Genomic DNA, 18,916 nt, shown 5'->3' with positions numbered 1-18,916 from the left:
GAGAACAAGATCCACTTTCGTTCGCCGATGGCATGGAACCAACATCTGCCACATAAAACGAAGCGGCCACATTACACAAATGCCAATCTGACTGTTAGCCATTAGGTAGACATAATGAACGAACTCATATCGTATGACTCGAGGGATATTATGTATTCTGGTTCACTGTGGCGGGCGGCTTGTCCCGTGAAATTCCAAATATGCCTCCGTCACTCCATCGAGATTCAGGTCTTGATTCACCTCTCCACGGAGCACATCAGCCTTCCCCAATGCAAATGGTCTAACTGCTACAATACTGCCCTGATCTGCGGTGTTCCGATGCAATGGGTACCCTCTAATGATTGCTGTACTGAAGACGGTTCCCCGTAATTGTTGGCTCAGCTAGCCATTACATCTATGGTGCAAGTAGTAGTGGGGTCATATAGGAAACTTATTACCGCTCGTGCTGTGGGGTGGCGCCAACACATCTGCGCTAGGCCCACCTCTTGTGGCACAACATGCATGAAAGCTGAACTCGATACATAGGCTAGAAAGCTAGGTACGAAGAATGCAAAATGACTGAGCACGGGACTGGATGTAATCTTTCCAACTAGTCTGTTTGGTCCCCCATCGTGCATCTTCACAATCTGCAACCTGGACGACAATCCAACAACGTGAGGGAACCTCAGCTGGGGCACTCGCTTGCTGCTCCCCAGCACACCAGAAAGCCCTTTACTCACACACTTCCTACCGGGTATTAGGGGGTTCAACATGGGTTGCCTTACACGTCAGTAATATATCTATAGGGCTGTAACGTACGGGATGTAGGTCTAACACCGCTCTCAGCATCTAGCCGTAGGTCATGCCCATAGGAGTGGCGTCCGCATAGCCACTACCGCTGTGAACTAGCCTTAACCCAGTATAAACCTCAACAGCATTGTAAGAATATCTCTCGGGCATCTCACCATGTGCCCACTGAGTCAAGATGAAGAGGGAGCAATGTATGTCCCTGTGGAGAGGATGACGGGGAAAGATACGATCCTGATTGAGACGTCGTGTCGTACAATGAAGACAAGATTAACGACCCCCTCGAGGCCCATTCTATCTCAACGATAGAGGGATTACCTCCCCTCAGGGAAACAGGCTATGTCGATGATAACGACGGTGTGGTGGCGGCACGTGGATATGAGTTTGATCTTAGATTGCGTAGTCCCAAGCTACGGTTCGACAGCTGTATTTCACAATCACTGCCACCTACAAAAGAGATCCGTCATCTTCGGGCTCATCCAGATCCCTCCCTGATGGGTACCAAGCGTACATCACTGTGGATATTCTGAATGTGTAGGGCACATTCAACAATGTAAGTAGCAACCGTCAGTTCATCTCGAACCTGTCGAGCGACACCTCGGGCCCAAAACTCTGCCCCAGATGCGCAACACAACTCCGCTCGGGGACCTGCTTGTCGTTAAAGTCGACAGTTGGGTTCAAAAAAGGACCCGGAGTTGTCATTCGTTGCAAACGAAGCCCTAAAGAATGGCCCCAGGAACTACTTGCGGCAAGGTGAACAAGAACACTGTATCGCAGATGTCGCTGGGTATAGTACCGGTTCACACATGATTGTGATTCAGCCAGTCAAGTTCTGCTTCACCATCACGGCAAAAGACGACAACGGCCCTACTCCTGGCTGGCTTCCTCCCCAATATGGATCAGCGTTAAAAGAGGGGATCGAAATGGTTTACAGCCTAGTGGGCAGACAACACTTTCATTTCAATCGGGTAGTACCCCATATTTCCGATCCTTAGCAAGACATCAACAAGCATCATATTTACTCACGACATCATGGCTGGCCTGCTCCTCAAGGTCTGCTATGCACCATCTTCCAAATTCACATGCAAATACCACTATTTGCACCCAAGAATGCCTCCAAATAAACTATCGTGTTATCACTATTTACAGGCGGCATGGAATTTAGGTTGCCTCAGGCATCCCGATGTTATAATCCCATCCAAGCAAAAGACAAGGATCCCGAGGACAATTCAACGATTTATATTGTCCGGGGTTCACATTTCCCACAACAACACTCCCAGCGACGGTGACTGTGAAGTCTTGTATCACAATGTCAAGCGAGGAAGCCATGCTCATTAGCTGCAAAAGCAAGCCAGACACCAACGGGTGAAGTGTGACTTACCGTGCGCTTGATATAACTCCTGCTCCCTAGTATAGAGCGGTCCCCACTACCTTGTCTCGGAAGGCTAGGAGCCAGTGGAAAGCTGGCACGCAGGCACGACCCAACCTTATTGGGCTCACGATGGCCCCGGACGAGAAATGGTTACTGGATGCGTGAGAGACTGACCATTCGAGCTGGCTTACTCGATTTGCCAGCTTTGTAAATGGAGGCATCGATGTCCCAGACAATTACGAAGGGCTAAGCCTCCCGCTGTATTTGATCTGACAGGTTTTGGGATCAGACAGAAAGCCGCAACGCGGTAGATGATAGATGTTATGTCACCAGTGAGAAGACTACAGCGGCGATGCATGCTGAAAACGCTCTGAGGCCCATGTGGGGAACCCATGACAAGGTCATGGAGAATCATAAATCATAATCTCTCACTAAAGATCTTTCATCGTATTGCTAGCCGGTCTACCATTCTTCGTTCGAAACTTCTTTCAATGCACATTTCTTAGTCAAGTAACCAAGTGTTCTTACAGAGTTTATCTGATCTTTTGCACATGCTCAATCTGACAGTCATGTTATGGCAGTTCATGAGAGTGTATATGGGAAGCGTCACGCGTCTAGCACCATAACAAAGCAGATGCTTTTTCGTTTCTTATTCCAAGCTGTCAATATACTTTGTTCAAATGGTTTATCGGTGCGTAACTGGTGGTGCCAAAGTGCTATTGGCTTTCTCTGCACCATGCGACATCTATAGCCATGGTCATCCTGTGGACAACAGCCTGTATGTGATGCTATCTCAAGTATACCGTTAAGGCTATTCTGGGCTACTGATACTGTAAAAGCAAACAAGCCACCACTAAGGGAAGCGATGGTCAACTACTATACGCAATTCAATACATTTGTATAACATATTTACGGTTTTTGTCTATCTATCGTTACCTAGCTAACACACTATCATCGGGATAGGAGATCCTCTATGATCTCCCTACACTTCTGTTTATATATTTTGCCCACGGGCCTTGATCCACATATCTCTCTCTCTCACCGTGCTGAAGCAATCTCAATAACATATACCGCCATTGCCAGTCATTGGTGACAAGCACTCCACAGCCCAGCCCTATCTGGGAACAGATGATGTTCTCCTTCGCGGTGATATCAGATCACGTCTGCACATCTTTCCTGTCAGGGATCTCGCCTGGTTTGGTGATTGGGAGTCGGTTATACGCGCTTTCCCAATGAAGCTCGTCTGAGCCCAACCATCCTTAGCATGTGTCTAACGGTCCCAACATGATTCAGGTCGAAATGGTTGGAACCCACTAGAAAAAGATGCATCCATAGCGATGGTCTTGTTTGTTTCTGATCATTTTTCGTTATTTCACATGTGATTGCGCGGGTCTCTGCCCCTGGCCACAGTAAGGGCTGCTGATTGGCCGAGAGGGGTGAGGTAAGCAGTACTCACGTGACCCAACGCACGCGACACCGCTGGCCTGAAGAGGAAAGGTCGCAGGAGCAGAGGCGACCGCTATCGGCACGTGCGATAAGAGGTGCAGTTCTGGACAGCATGGCACCAAGTACCGCTTCGTTGGCTGTTGGCCCTGGTCAGCTCCTCACTCTTGGTTATACTTGAACGGAAGACGGGAAGACCTGTATCCATTTTACGGTGGGAAGTCACAGTGGTGAACAGAGAAAAAGGGGACAATTTGTTAGGTGGGCTACTACTACTAGTACAGTATACTGTACATACTCTGGAGTAAGTCTATGGCAGGTACCTAGTAGTACTAGTACAAGAGTCCAGACAGGGAACCAAGGGTAATCGGGTCAGGATCCCGAGCTACTACTAGTAGTATAGCCAATGACATTGTGTACCCTGATTGGCTTGAAGCTTCCCGACAGCTCGCAGCAAAACTGTTGAGAGGAATCGAACCGATTTGGACAAAAGTATTAAAAGCAAATGGACTGGAAGCATGTGAAAGTGGGTCAGAAAACGACAAGAGACAGAGTGGGTAAGATATTAAATCGGAGTGGAGGCTCTCCAGAGTCCACGGCTGTTAGTCCACGGGGAAGAGGCTCCATCCGGGCAGTGGATCGGCATATCGATAGAGGGGGGGGATGTCGGTTGCCTCGAAAAGAAGAGAGAGGAGGCTATACGATCTGGACAACGTTCAGGACGGGGGGGGGGGGTTTATAGTTGGCACTACAGCTGGAGACGGACTGACTGGATCGTCCTAGTGAGGGCTGTACCTTGCGAGATGCATACCAAGTAGGGTTCGCAGAGGTGTTCTGACCTTTGTGAGTGGTGCAAAATGAACCCTGTTTAGTGTGTTGAGAGCTGTCTAACCCGTCTGGGTATGAGAACCCGGGCAGCCTGAACTTTTGGCCTGGAAAACATGGAAAAATAATTCAAGAAATAATTAAAATCATCCACGATCGATAACTTAGGCTCATTATCGTCCACCCCCACTATGCTAAAACTATCCACGGAAGCGAAAAAAAAAAAAAGGAAAAAAGGAAAGAAAGCCATTGGTCTCAGTCCCCCAAAATGCCGTCCCTCCTTCGTGTCCCAATGGAATTTCTCGATCTGCGACCAAGGCAACGGACACCTGTGAGTTTCTTTTCTTTATCATCCCGGCATCTTGCCTTCTGTTCCATCAACGCTTAGGAATATCAGTGACTAACACCCAGTTCAGTCTGACTCCTATAGCCCACCACTGTCAACTTAAATACTCTGTCTCTTCAACCGCTTGATGCCTTGAAGATTACTCCATCCTCGTCATCCCCCTCCTGAACCTCCCCTTCCTTGTCTCACGATATAACGATACCATGTCGATCATTGATACCGCCAAAGACCTTTCCGCGCTCTTCACAAAACAAGTCCAGACGACGCCCGATGCCGTCGCCTTAGAGGATGAAAAGATCACCTACACCTATGCGGAATTAGATCAAGAGGTCGAGACCTTGACTCGTCGCCTGCGTGGCTATGGAGTCGGTCGGGACAGTCTCGTGGGGGTGCTGCTACCGCGCAGTGCGGACTACGTCGTTGCCTGCCTGGCGGCTCTCCGTGCGGGCGGCGCATTCCTGGTGCTAGAGCTGGCCTACCCCCCTGGGCTCCTGGCCGATGTGATTGAGGATGGGAGGCCCACAGTCGTCATCACAAACCGGGCAGAGGTTGGCAAGATCAAAGCCAGCGTGCCGGTGATCATTCAGGATGAGCCGGCCTCCACGGCCAACGGCCATGTGCCCGAGCCCTCTCCCCTCCCGGCAGACGACGACTTGGATCGCCTCGCATTTGTATCATATTCGTCTGGAACCACAGGCAAGCCGAAAGGCATTGCCAATCCCCACCGCGCCGCAGTTCTCTCCTATAACCTGAGATTTGGCGTGTCAGACCTACAACAGGGAGATCGAGTGGCCTGTAATGTCTTCTTTGTCTGGGAGATCTTGCGTCCCCTGTTGCGTGGAGCGACGGTAGTTGCGGTGCCAGACGATGCAAGTTATGATCCTGCGGCACTGGTCGACCTGCTGGCGGCAAAGAAAGTCACGGAGACTCTGATGACCCCTACCCTCTTGGCGACGGTTCTTGCCCGTCACCCCCACGTAGGTGATCGGTTACCGGACCTGCGCACGTTGTGGTTCAACGGGGAGGTCGTGACAACGGATCTTGCCCGGCGAGCCAGTAAGGCGTTCCCCCAGACGCGGCTCCTGAATTGCTATAGCGCCTGTGAAACCCATGAGATCGCCTGCGGGGATATCCGAGAGATGTTGCAGCAGATCGACAGCGACGCACTGTATTGCCCCGTGGGTCCCCCCATTGACCCGGAGAACACATACGTTTTGAACGCGTCCCTGCAAAAGGTGGACGTGGGCGTGAGTGGAGAGCTGTTTCTGGCCGGTCCCCAACTTGCCCGGGGGTACCTGAATCTCCCGGAGACGACCGCCAAAGCATTCATCAAGAATCCTTTCGACTCGAACCCCAACTCCCGCTTGTATCGGACCGGCGATATTGCCCGACTGCTCCCGTCGGGACTGCTCGAAATCACGGGACGTGTGGGAGCGATGATCAAATTGCGCGGGTACTCCGTCGTACCGGCTAAAGTGGAATATGAGATTGTCACGCATTTGGCGGTGTCTCGCTGTGCGGTCGTGGCCTATGGAGAAGGCCTGGAGCGTCAGCTGGTCGCGTATATTGTGCGAGACCAAGAAAAGTCCGAGGATCGCCCCGAGGTTGAAATCAATGATTCCGGCCACAGCCCGGCGGCGCGCCGCACCCTTGCGCCGCACTTGGCCCATTATATGATTCCAGCTCTCTGGGTTGAGCTGGACGACCTGCCCACCCATGAAGTCACGGGCAAAGTCGATCTGAAAAACCTCCCGCCACCGCAGAGCCCTCAGTTAGTCAACGGCAACGGGCCGAAACCAGTGAAAGACTCGATCAAGCTCGATGAGATTGCATCCATCTGGGCCGCCGTCCTGAAAACGTCGCGCACCCTGCTCAAGCCCAGTGATGACTTCTTTGACCTTGGTGGACACTCCTTGTCTCTGGCCGACCTATCCTCCCGGCTATCGAGGCACTTTGGCTTCCGCGTGCCAATCACCCGTCTGGCCGAGAACACGACGCTCACAAGCCACCTGGAAACCGTCCGGGCGATCCGGGATGGACACACAGCCGCTGTGCAAGCAGATCTCCCGGCGGTCTTGCGGGCGGATGCGACACTGGATGATGAGATCACGCCCTCCACGGCCGCGGCTTGTCCGATTGACAAAGCGGAGACCGTGCTGTTGACCGGTGTGACCGGCTTCTTGGGAGCATTCCTCCTGCATGATCTAGTGGAGCACACCTCTGCCCGGATCATCTGTTTGGTACGGTTTAATGAGCCCGCCAACGACGACCAGCCCGGCGGTATTGCCCGTATCCGCCGGAACCTCTTAGATTTGGGCTTATGGCGCGATTCGATCATGGAGCGGGTCGAGATCCTCCCTGGAAACCTTTCCCGAACCCGTTTCGGTCTTTCCCCAGACGCGTTCGACGAGCTCGCCAGCCGTGTCCAGGTTGTGGTGCACGCCGCAGCAACCGTGAACCTGGTGTACCCATACGCTGCATTGCGCGGCCCCAATGTGGGTGGTACCAGAGAGGTGCTCCGCCTGGCCTGCAAAGGAGGCGCAACCGTGCAGTACGTCTCCACAAACGGTGTGCTGCCTTCATCTGGGGAGTCTGGCTGGCCCGAGGATGCCCTGTTGGACGTCGACCAAGTGCCCGACAAGCTGCTGGATGGGTATGGGCAGACCAAGTGGGTCGCCGAGCAGCTTGTCCTTGAAGCGGCTCGTCGGGGATTGCCGGTGAAAATCCACCGTGCTGGCACTATCAGTGGCCACAGCGCTACCGGTGCCGCCAACGCGTGGGATCTTCTCACTGCTCTTATCGTCGAGTCTATCCATCTCGGATATGCCCCCGATGTGGACGGCTGGCGGGCGGAGATGACGCCTGTGGACTTTGTCAGCAAGGCCATCGTCCACCTGGCCACCCAGACTCACGCCGACCAAACCGTTTTCCACCTGGGTGATCCCAACCCGCTCAGCATGAACTCCGTCTTCGCGGAACTTCGAGAGCTCGGATACCCCACTCAACCACTCGGCTGGGATGAGTGGGTGGCGCTGTGGACCCAGAAACGAGGCCCGGTGAAGGGCGGCGATGGCGCGTTTACCGTTGACATCCTCCGCAGTGGTATGCCTACGGTTGACTTCCTCCGGGGCATTGTCGTGCTCAACAATGCTGCGACCCAGCCGTCCCTGGCTGACCTGGACCGACCCCAGGTGGGCCGGGCTCTGCTCGAAACCTATACGCGTCACTGGTTCGCCCGTGGATGGCTGACACGGCCTCCCTCCCGGCAGCATGCCCTGGCGAGCTCACCAAAGCCGAGGGGTCCGCTCCATGGAAAGGTGGCCGTTGTGACCGGCGCATCTTCTGGCATTGGTGCCGCCGTGGCGGTGGCATTGGCTCGCGAAGGCTGCCACGTCGCCCTCGCTGCTCGGCGGGTGGATGCCCTCGAATCGGTTAAGAGTCGAATGACGGCCCATGGAGTGAAGGTGATCGCGCGACCAACCGATGTGACGAACAGCGCACAGGTTGAAGCTCTTCTTAGTGCGGCGAATGAAGAGCTGGGCCCCGTTGACATCCTTGTTTCGTGTGCTGGCGTGATGTACTTCACCATGATGGCGAATGTGAAGACCGATGAGTGGGATCGCACGGTCGACGTCAACTGCAAGGGCCTCCTACACTGTCTCTCGTCCACCGTACCGGGCATGCTCGCCCGTAGCCGCGGTCATATTGTTGCCATCTCTTCCGATGCGGGCCGCAAAGTGTTCCCAGGCCTTGGCGTCTACTCCGCGAGCAAGTTTTTCGTCGAGGCTACGCTCCAGGCCCTCCGACTGGAGACAGCGGGCACCGGCTTGCGCGTGACCAGCATCCAGCCCGGAAATACATCGACCCCCCTTCTCAACATGTCGACGGACGCCGAAGCCGTGAAGAAATACGGCGAGCCATCTGGAGCCCAGATCCTGGACCCAGAGGATATCGCCAACTCGATTGTTTACGCCTTGCGTCAGCCCGAACATGTCTCGGTTAACGAAGTCCTCGTTGAGCCCCGGGACGAGCCCATTTAGGTTGGATGATCGTCTCTCCCACGCACGTCGGATATGTTCGGGATCATACTTGATTTTAGCGTCGCGAAGTCTTTCACCCTTGCAGATTTTTTTTTTTTCTTTTTTTTTTTGGTTGTCGTCTTTTCAGGGAAACTTATGGAACAGCTAGACCAGGGATCATACACGGCTATACCGGTATGGGTATAATAGATCATCGGAGTTATTGGAACCTTCTAAAGATAAAAGCCACTATTGAATTCTATTCTTATCAGCCTTGCTGCAAAGGAAAATGAATATGTGATGTAGGCATGGCACATATCATCTGTCCGATGGACTGCGGAGTATGGAGATCGGGCAATAAGGCACCAATCAAGATCATTGAACGGCCGCGTAAAAGACCCTAAACAAACATGGCAAACAGGCCCCAATCCAACCGAAACATTTCTATGCACTGATTTTCTTCCTCTTGCCAGCGCCTCTGATTCCTGTTTTGAAGAAAATTGCCCAGAATCACGAACCTACGGCCTGGTCGACTTCCATGATGGCGCTGTCCACCGCCTCTTCGCCCAGCGGTGATCTTGCACTGAGGCCCGTTCATCGTACTGAAGTACTCGGATTGGACATCGCCGAGCCCTACAAGGGGAATGAACCCAGCCGCAGCAATGACGGATTCGAGATGGGTCGACTAGCTTCGTCACCACAGAATGAGCTGCAGGAGCCAGACTCGGTCAACGACCAGCCACGCAGCCACTGGAGAATCATCGCCATTATGCTCGCCCTTTCCGTGAGTTGTTATCCTGTACCCCATTGCGGGAAACACACATGCAGCGCTGGTAACTGACGCTCAGTCCAGCTCAGCCTTTTCATTTCTGCTCTTGATCAGACTATTGTGGCTACCGCAACGCCAACGATCTCTGCGGAGCTGCACTCGGGCACAGGCTATGTGTGGATTGGTGGCGCATATCTGATTGCCAACGCAGCTAGCTCGAACATCTGGGCCAACCTATCCGACATCTGGGGGCGCAAGCCGATGCTTCTCGCGGCCGTTGCTTTGTTCTTCGGGGCTTCGATCATCTGTGCCAAAGCTATCAACATGCCTATGCTGATTGCAGGTCGTGGTGTCCAAGGTATTGCTGGTGGTGGGCTTCTTCAGCTGATCACCATCATCATTTCTGACCTCTTCAGTGTCCGGTATTCATGACGCTCCTCAAAATCGTGTTGTCCTTGATACTGACCGACTTCAGACTTCGCAGCCTTTTCATGGGCCTCATCGAATTTATCTGGGCCATTGCCGGAGCTTTAGGCCCCATCGTGGGTGGTGCCTTCACTCAGTCAGTTTCCTGGCGATGGATATTCTGGATCAATCTGCCCATTTGTGGAACGGCATTTGTGCTCCTCCTGTTCTTCCTGGATGTCCACAATCCGAAGACCGGGGTCCTGGAGGGCATCAAAGCAGTCGATTGGTTCGGTAGCTTCTCCATTCTTGGGCTGACGGTGATGGTTTTGCTGGGCCTTGACTTCGGAGGAGCCACCTTTCCTTGGAGTTCGCCGAAAGTGATCTGTCTCATTGTTTTCGGCTGCCTGATGTCCCTCTTCTTTATTTACAGTGAAAGACACCTGGCAAAGTATCCGCTTATGCCGCTGGGCATCTTCAAGAACCGTTCGAATCTGGCCTGCTTCGTCGTGGCTTTCACACATGGCTTTGTGAGTATCCAAACTGGAACTCTTCGGATCTCACCTGACACTGACGGTCTACAGGCTTTCCTCGGACAGGAATACTATCTCCCGCTGTTCTTCCAGTCAGCCAAGGAAGCGTCCCCTTTCCACTCTGGTCTGCTCATTCTCCCGTATGTCCTGGCCGAGGCAGCCTTAAGTCTTGCAGCGGGAGTTATTATTCACCGCACGGGCCATTATCTCGAAGTCGTGTGGACCGGAACCGCGCTGGTAGTCCTGGGGAGTGGCCTGCTCATCGATTTCAACGCTGCCTCCTCACTTGGGAAAATTATCTGTTATCAAATCGTGGCCGGTGCCGGATGCGGCTTGCTGTTCTTCCCGCCCCTCCTTGCCCTGCAGAGCAATGTCGCGCAGGATCAAAACGCCTCGGCGACGGCAACCTTCGGCTTCATCCGTAATATGGCCATGGCCATGTCGGTGGTGCTGGGTGGGGTGATTTTCCAGAATGGCATGGACACGCGGCAATCCGACCTCCTGGCCACGGGCCTATCTGACTCCATCGTGAAGGAGCTCACCGGAGCCGAGGCCGCGGCTAACGTGATGGTCATCCAGTCCATCGCGGATACACTGCAGCGAAGTGTCGTCAAGGACGCCTACGCTTGGAGCATGCGCAACATTTGGATCCTGTACACCTCTTTAGGCGCGTGTGGACTCATCTTCAGCCTCCTCATCACCCGCCAGCACCTCAGTGTGGAACATGTGGAGACCAAAACCGGGTTGAGAGAGAAGCAACCCCTTACCGGATCTCAGCAGAACGACTCCGAACCGTAACTCACAGCCCTCCTCCCCTTGGGTGATCCAGCCCAGAGTGGACCATACTCTCGGACTTGGACTTGTCTCTATTTTCATACTGTCAATATTTGCGGGGTATATTAAAAAAGCACATTAATATTCAGAGAGCGATTATGTCTTCATGTACATACATAGCTATCAACAAGCTATACACCATCATCAAGCCCCCACCATAAGCCCTTCCACATCCACATTAACACCCAAATTAATATCCATAGAAACACACCTCACCACCACCCCTTAAAACATCGCAGCAACAGCAACAGCCGCCGCCCCAGCAAGAGGCAAACCAGTAGCAACGGCCCTCGCATTAACGGGCACGCCCACAACCGCAGCGCCAGGAGTCTGCGTCGCCTGGGGCATCGTGAAGGACTCGACACCCCCGGTAACCAACAGGCCCCAGGTGGTAACCCTATCACTGGCGACACTGGCCTTGGTGGACGTGGAACTCGACCAGGACCCGCCTCCCCACGTGCCCGTGGCCTGCACCGTCAACGCACAAGACGCCGACTCCGACCAGTGCGTGAACGTACAGGAGTAGTCCTGCGTGGCCGTCACGGCATCCTTCTCACTGCTCCAGGCTGTGTAGACGCCCGTCAGGCTCCAGGAATCCTGCGCCTGGATCATGGTCCACGGCTTGTCGATTTGGCAGAGCGACTTCGGTGCGTCCTTCGTGCAGCTGATGTGGTAGGTGGTTTCCCGCGCGTTGATCCCCGCCACGCTGCCTGCTATGCCCGAGTACGTCGGCTGCCAGAAGGATACCTCCGCCCCGAAGTAGGGCGCTGTGGTGGTGGTGGTGGCTTTGTCGTCGGCAAGCACGAGGGCTGTGCTGGTGAGGGCCAGGAGGATAGTTTTGAGTTGCATTTTGGATGGACTTCTTTCTTTAGGGAGGGTAGTTTAGTTTGGTTTGATTTGGTGTATATGATATGATATATTCTTTTATGAGATGAGATGATATAAGAGGAGGTTCAAATCACTCGTTGGATAGTAAATCCAGTAGTACTTGGAGTCTCACATAAAAAGCTCAGCACGGAAGCACACAACAGAATAAAAAAAAAAAGAAAGAAAGAAAGAGCCCCGTACTCGCCTCTTATAATAAAAGACCCATGAAAGTCGCCCAGAAAGTAAGCGACCCCGTTAGCCCACAGGCCATGAGCACACACGCGCCGACAGCTGTCTTCCCAATGTAACCTGACCACCAAGCTTCATTTGAAATCCGTCCAGAGGCCTGAACAGGAGACTCCCGGGAGAAGCCGACAGGAACGAGGGCCAGCGATTGGCCGATGCAGGTATATTTGTGAGTCACGGCGCAGGTTGACGATGCTCAATGGTTGCTCGTTGAAGATACTGGGGGCGCTATTGCAGTGGCTCTGAAATTACTCCCTGCGCTAGGGGCCTAGGGCTTCGTTAGCGCTGGCAGTTTGCCGGGGCCGTTTGCTGCTTTTTCTTCTTAGGGCTTAGTGGGCGTGTGTGAGGTCGTGCTGGTTGGGGTTTGGTCCCGGACGCTAGAGCCCGGGAGAGGACGCTAGGTAACTACTGGTATAACTATCTTCTGCTGGCTGTTGGGCCTGTGGGGGAGAGCTGTGCTGCCTGTGCATATGCCTCTTGGCTTATGTCGGGTGGTGCTCGTGCTTATGCGGGGATGTTGGCGCTGATAAGCTGTATGTCTGTAGCTTTGCATTAACACATTCTGGGGAAGACACCTGTCCGCGATATTAATCTAATGTTATCTTTGCTTTGTGAACCGCATTGCCTTCCTGCCCCGTTGTTTGGAGCAAGATGAAACTCTGCTATATCCACGGAGGGGTGCATATTATTATGATGGCGCTATCGCCTCGGGGCTTTGAACTGACTTTTGCCTGCCAGTATCGCGGAATCCTTCATGGAAGGCGTAACTATCACGCAGAAGCAAAGTCTATGTTCATGTCCTTAATATCTTCATTGACAACGATATACAGTTTCGACCCTTGAATCATCATAGTTTGGACTTCCAGCCGGTGGATACGGCTTGGAGTACCACTCCCGTCATCATCAGGACTTTTTCTTCCTCCAGTCGCCGTGCGACTAACTGCAGACTGACCGGCATCCCGTCAACTGCGGAAGCGTTATCTAGAACTCGGTGTTAGCATCGTCTGTCTTGCGGCGCTTTGGAGTGTAACTGTGGGATGTACGTACAATCATGCTGTACCCTGGCATCTACATCACTCAATGCCTGGTGGCCGTGATACGACGCATCCAAAGCCTTACTGGCCTTCACGCCGCAAGGGAAGGACGCAGCAGAGTAGTCCAGGATATTGAATACACCAGTGTATCCCACGTACGCAAACTTACCGTGCTCCACGGAGCTGTATGGGGTTGTTGGGCCTGTTCACAGGACATCAGTTAGCGAACGCAGTCCAAGGGTATGAACCAGAATGGAAACCAGAATCATACAGAGAATTCCATCAATTCCGCTGGCATTCCATCGATGAAGATAGTCTTTCTGCAGAGTATTCCGCTCAAGATGAATCTGCCACATTTCATGGACCCCAAGCTCCGTCGCCTTCTCATAATCTCGCATCTCCTCTCGGAACGGCTCCCCCGTCGGCGCCAGTAGCCCACGCACGGACTTGCCACCGTCGGCGATGAACTTGCGATGCAGAAGCTCCCGCGCTTCCTTGTGCCCTGTTGGCACCCAGTCGATTACCTCGTGGCCGGCTTCCTCAATCGGTCGACCGTTTCTTTCAGTGCACGAGTTACGGGCGGCGTGGGGGTGACGATGCCATCGTTCCACATGACAGCCAGTTTGAGTCGGTGCTTGGGCTCAGCCGGACGCCACGGGATAGGAAGACACTTCGGGTCGTTGACCCAAGGCTCCTGGTCGATGACGGTCTTGGAGTAGAAGGTGATTTCCTCCAATGTCGACGCCATGGGCCCATTGACACTGTTCACGGCTTCTTGACCCGCCAGTCCCGATCGAGTCTGGAAGTTCGGGAATCGTCCGAAGGAAGGCCGCAGTGTGAAGATACCTGTACAAGCGGCGGGGATACGGAGCGAGCCACCTGAAGCCGCTGTTAGCACTCTTCACTGATTGACGGCGTACTAGGATACGTTGGTCTCCTACCAATGTCAGTCCCAACGCCGATGCGACTCGCCCCGAATGAGATAAGCGCCGATTCACCCCCGGACGAGCCACCGGATGTCAGCTTCCGATTGAGGGGGTTCACGGTCCGGCCGAAGACGTTGTTGACCGTCTCGGCGATCATCATCGCGGTGGGCACGTTGGTCTTCACATACAGCACTGCTCCATTTTGCAGGAGGAGATCTGTGAGGGTGCTGTTGTACGTGGCGGGATCGTTGACGAGCGATGTGAAGCCCACCGTGGAGTCTTTGCCGATGATGTTGAAGTTGTCTTTGAGGGAGATGGGGAGACCATGGAATGGGCCTTTTGGCTTGCCTGTCTTTTGCAAGTGCTGGTCCAGTTCCTTGGCTCGAGCGATGGCTTCGTCAAAGAGGATCTCGGAGAGGCAATTTGTCTATATCTCTTAGTATGCTAAATCCGACTTTGTATGACGCGGGGGGAGTATGTACCAATTGGTGAGCCGCGGCAGCGGCCTTACAGAATACCTTCGTCACCTCCTCTGATGTCCATGACCCGGTTTCCAAATGGGCCAGGATCCTAGGCGCCGTGGTGGACAGGATCTCGAGCTCTCTGTTAGTGAACCATCCGGACTGTCGTGGGAACGATGTGACGTCTGTTTGATGGTCTGGAGGAAGAAGATGAGGAGGAATGATCCATTCGGAAGGAATGGCAGCTCTCAGCGACTCCTGTTTGCTTTTCGCGATTGCCTGCCAGGAACTCATCTTATGCGGTACAGAAGGTGGCCAGAATTGGAATTGGAAGAAAGACGAGCGTTGTGGGCTTAGTATCGGGCATTATTGGGAAAGTACTCTCCGTCTTATAGAGACGAATGACACATCGCAGCCCTGCATAGATGCAGCAAGGGACGACTGCGGGGATCCTGAAGCAAAGAACGGAGTATCACCCCCTCACGCCTCCTCACCGATAAGATCCAAGTGCCTAGGCTCAGTGATATCGTCGAACCTTCTTCGTTTTGTTCCTCTTTGTCTCGGTCCTGATGTCCTATAGCAATCGCCGAGGAAGGTTTATCTGAATCAGGTATCGTTGAGATAGCCGGTAAACGAGGATGTCTATCAGCATTTAGCTACTCATTCACGTAGTATCCGGCAGTAGATAGCCGGGCTAGTGGCACCACAGCATTTCGTATGGTTCGTATCGCAATTGAACCGCAGTTCCACTTAGGGTTCCGCGATGTCATTGGAAGAGCGGATGTCACGGAATGAAAGCCGAAGTCAAGTGATAAGACTGACAAACGCGGGGTTGCGACTCAAATCGATGGCTCTCAGCAACACGGTGGGTCTGTCTATTTATCGGTCGTTGCTATACTGTGGTTCTGAGCATGGCTGCCATGAGGGTGTTGAGAATATCTCTTCCATGCTGTTATCGGTGACTTCTGAGACCTCGTTGACTATTCCGGCGTATCAGACGTCGAGTAGACAGCTACCTGATAACCCTCTCGGGTCTATCAACGCCAAGCATTTTGTTTCTTTCCAGACTCCAGATGAATCGACCTGGAGCTCTTCCGCTCGGTGCCACCTTATCTTTTCATTGGTGAGGTTGGACAAATGTCTGGGCAGGCGGGATTGCTGATAGCAGCCCGGGTTGTCCTCCTCATGGCGATCCCCATTAGAGTTTACACAAAACGAAAGAAGCATGGCCCTGGAATACTCTGGCTAGTCGGAGTGTTTTAGTATAAAGAGGCTTGAGGAAGCTCTCTGTAAAGTAGGCACTCACCTGCCCTTCGCCAAATTGTGCCCATAGCCGATATTCACCATGTTGGCTAATCTCAAAGCCTACCTGAAAGGCCAGGAATCAAGGCCCGGGGAGGCCAAACTGCTGCGAAAGCTGGATTTCTTCATCCTCTCCTTTTGTTGCTTGATGTACTTTTTCAATTATCTAGATCGCTCTAATCTATCCAATGCTTACGTGTCGGGGATGAAAGAAGAGCTCAACTTCCAAGGAAACCAACTGAATGTGATCAATACCGTGTTCACTGTTGGCTATATCCTCGGTCAAATACCCTCCAACTTAGCATTGACCTACTTTGCCCCCCGCATCTTCTTTCCTTGCATGATTGTGTTCTGGGGCGGTCTTACCATGATCACAGCTGCGGTGCACAATCCTCAGGGCATCATGGCCATCAGGTTCTTCTTAGGGTTGGCGGAATCCAGTACCTTCGCTGGCACGCATTACATTCTGGGGGCGTGGTACACCGAGAAAGAACTGGGCAAGCGAAGCGGCATCTTTACTGCCTCTGGACTCGCCGGTACCATGTTTGGGGGGTTCATCCAGGCCGGCATCCATTCATCGCTCGACGGAGCCCGTGGACTATCCGGATGGCGATGGCTGTTCATCATCGACGGACTGATCACCCTGCCCATTGCACTCTATGGGCTGTTCCTGTTCCCTGATACTCCCGCCACAACCCGGGCGCCATATCTCTCGGCTTCTGAGCGAGCCCTGGCCATCTCCCGCATGCCTGAGGCAAGCCCAGCGAGGTCACGCTTGGACTTGGCCTTTGCGAAGAAGATCTTCGGCACCTGGTACTGGTATGGCTTCGTCATGCTCTGGATCATCGCCGGCGAGACGGAGTCTTTCTCGACCAACACCCTGCTCGCGCTCTACATGAAATCACACCCTACCAACGAATATACCGTCTCACAGCTGAACAACTATCCATCGGGGGTGCCCGCCGTGGGTATCGTGTCGACCTTATTCTGGGCTACCTTGACCGACTTCATGGGCGGGAAACGCTATCTGGTAGGGTTCTTCATTGGGATCACCGGCATTATCACCTCTGCCCTTATTCTGACTCAATTCTCCTCCACCGCGACGGTCTTTGGCGCCTACTACTGGGCCGGCGCCGTATATGCCTGCCAGGCTACCTTCTTTGCCTGGTGCAACGATGTCATGCGGTATCAGGATGGCCGAATGCGCTCGGTGGTCATTGCCAGTATGAACTTGGGGAGTAATGCTGTCAACGCGTGGTGGAGCATCCTATTCTACTCTGCTACGTTTGCCCCCCGGTTCACCAGGGGTATGTGGGCTATGATCGGGTGTTCGATTGCTCTGATCCTCTGGACGATCGGTGTTATATATATGAGCATGAGAGAGACACGGGAGGGGCTGGACGGTGTTGAGCAGGGTGAAGAGGAAATCGCAGAGGGGTCGATTTACAAGCCCAAAGACTAGAATGAGCATTAGTAGCGAAAACAATACATTTTCTGTTTTTTCCTTTTTTTTTTTTTTTTTCTTTTTTTTTTTTGAACTGTGATGTGGTAAGCAATATTTGTCAGTGGGGACTGAAGAAAGGACTTTATCGGCATGTTCCGATAAGAGAAACGCGGGAGAATCAAATGCGGAGACTCCGACCCCCATTGACGTCGTTGATATGTTATTTATTTCTTTCTCTCCTCACTTTGAACTTCTGTCTTCTTCTCCAATTCCTCTTCCCAAGACCAGTACTCCCAATTGAGCTTGAATCCAAAGTCGCAAGGCCGGTCCTTGCTGAATCGCTGTCCACGAACACCACCACCAAGCAGAATACAACCACCACCACCACCACCACCATGGCGCCCATCCTCACCACCACGCCGACACTCACCGTTGCCCCTGAGCCACTCACCAAAGAAGCCTTCGCGCCCTTTGGCACCGCAATCTACTCCCCTCTGCCGCGCGACCTGAATCAAGCACCAGCGAGCGTCTCCTCTCTGGCACCACACAGTCCCACGCCGGTGCTCGCCAACCAAAACTCGGCGCTGAAGTACAGCCCGATCTCCCCGCTGCAAGACAACTACCCCGGCCACTGCCCCAGCAAGCATCCGTCCGCCGCCCGGATGACCATGTTCAGCTGCTTTCCACGCCAACTGCGCGGCCAGAACACCGGACTCTTCGACGTGCGCATCCTCGAGCGCCACCCCTTCACCACCCAGACCTTCACCCCCATCGACCTCTCCAGCCAGTCCGATGCCGGCGGCCAGCCCGAACCCTTCTTCCTGGTCGTCGTCGCCCCGACCCTGAAGGGACAGACCGCTACCGCCATGACGCCCTCCGGCCCCGTGACCGTGCGCGATCCCCCCGATCTGAAGAATCTGAGGGCCTTTGTCGCGCGCGGGGGCCAGGCCGTTACCTATGCGGCGGGCACGTGGCATGCGCCCATGGTCGTGCTGGGCTCCAGGAGGGTGGATTTCGTCGTCGTGCAGTTTGTGAATGGGGTGGATGATGAGGATTGTCAGGAGGTGGCGTTTGGGGAGGGGGTTGTCGTTGAGGTCGGGGGGAGGGCTGCGGCGAAGCTTTAGAGTGGCTTGTGTTTTTCTTTGCTTGACTATGGGTGATGTGGATGGCTGGGTTATGAGGTTATGTTGTATTATATCCTAGGGTGCCTGTGTGGTCTTGTATGAGTTGATGGCTATTGTACATATAATGGTGTGTGTGTGTGTGTGTGTGTGTGTGTGTGTGTGTGTGTGTGTGTGTGTGTA

The 18,916-nt window shown here is 53.5% G+C and overlaps 7 protein-coding genes across 7 annotated transcripts; 4 read left to right on the top strand and 3 right to left on the bottom strand.

Annotated features, from left to right (window-relative positions):
- Window positions 1-4,975: 4,975 nt before the first annotated feature.
- Window positions 4,976-8,812, top strand: ABOM_010002 (non-ribosomal peptide synthetase; the record flags this gene model as incomplete). Its single annotated transcript, XM_022537130.1, has 1 exon — window positions 4,976-8,812. One exon carries the CDS (start codon window positions 4,976-4,978, stop codon window positions 8,810-8,812), a length of 3,837 nt encoding a protein of 1,278 aa, XP_022384616.1.
- Window positions 8,813-9,329: 517 nt separating this feature from the next.
- ABOM_010001 (MDR family MFS transporter) lies at window positions 9,330-11,296 on the top strand (the record flags this gene model as incomplete). Its single annotated transcript, XM_022537129.1, has 4 exons — window positions 9,330-9,575; window positions 9,645-9,982; window positions 10,036-10,495; window positions 10,550-11,296. The coding sequence occupies 4 exons, from the start codon at window positions 9,330-9,332 to the stop codon at window positions 11,294-11,296; spliced, it is 1,791 nt and encodes a 596-aa protein (XP_022384618.1).
- A 261-nt stretch (window positions 11,297-11,557) lies between these two features.
- Window positions 11,558-12,181, bottom strand: ABOM_010000 (uncharacterized protein; the record flags this gene model as incomplete). Its single annotated transcript, XM_022537128.1, has 1 exon — window positions 11,558-12,181. The coding sequence occupies one exon, from the start codon at window positions 12,179-12,181 to the stop codon at window positions 11,558-11,560; it is 624 nt and encodes a 207-aa protein (XP_022384617.1).
- A 1,111-nt stretch (window positions 12,182-13,292) lies between these two features.
- Window positions 13,293-15,160, bottom strand: ABOM_009999 (acetamidase; the record flags this gene model as incomplete). Its single annotated transcript, XM_022537127.1, has 6 exons — window positions 13,293-13,426; window positions 13,493-13,681; window positions 13,751-13,973; window positions 14,033-14,358; window positions 14,421-14,832; window positions 14,888-15,160. The coding sequence occupies 6 exons, from the start codon at window positions 15,158-15,160 to the stop codon at window positions 13,293-13,295; spliced, it is 1,557 nt and encodes a 518-aa protein (XP_022384597.1).
- Window positions 15,161-15,232: 72 nt separating this feature from the next.
- Window positions 15,233-15,438, bottom strand: ABOM_009998 (uncharacterized protein; the record flags this gene model as incomplete). Its single annotated transcript, XM_022537126.1, has 2 exons — window positions 15,233-15,318; window positions 15,402-15,438. Coding segments are annotated over 2 exons (123 nt in total), but the record flags the coding sequence as incomplete, so codon positions are not given.
- Window positions 15,439-16,211: 773 nt separating this feature from the next.
- ABOM_009997 (allantoate permease) lies at window positions 16,212-17,630 on the top strand (the record flags this gene model as incomplete). The annotated part of the gene is made up of 1 exon (XM_022537125.1): window positions 16,212-17,630. The coding sequence occupies one exon, from the start codon at window positions 16,212-16,214 to the stop codon at window positions 17,628-17,630; it is 1,419 nt and encodes a 472-aa protein (XP_022384599.1).
- A 377-nt stretch (window positions 17,631-18,007) lies between these two features.
- ABOM_009996 (ureidoglycolate hydrolase) lies at window positions 18,008-18,736 on the top strand (the record flags this gene model as incomplete). Its single annotated transcript, XM_022537124.1, has 1 exon — window positions 18,008-18,736. The coding sequence occupies one exon, from the start codon at window positions 18,008-18,010 to the stop codon at window positions 18,734-18,736; it is 729 nt and encodes a 242-aa protein (XP_022384598.1).
- Window positions 18,737-18,916: the final 180 nt, after the last annotated feature.

The sequence above is a fragment of the Aspergillus bombycis genome (genome assembly GCF_001792695.1).
Source record: "Aspergillus bombycis strain NRRL26010 chromosome Unknown contig00127, whole genome shotgun sequence".
Lineage (NCBI taxonomy): Eukaryota > Fungi > Ascomycota > Eurotiomycetes > Eurotiales > Aspergillaceae > Aspergillus > Aspergillus bombycis.
Note: the sequence above shows the minus strand (reverse complement) of the source record. Positions and strands in the feature narration are given on the sequence as shown.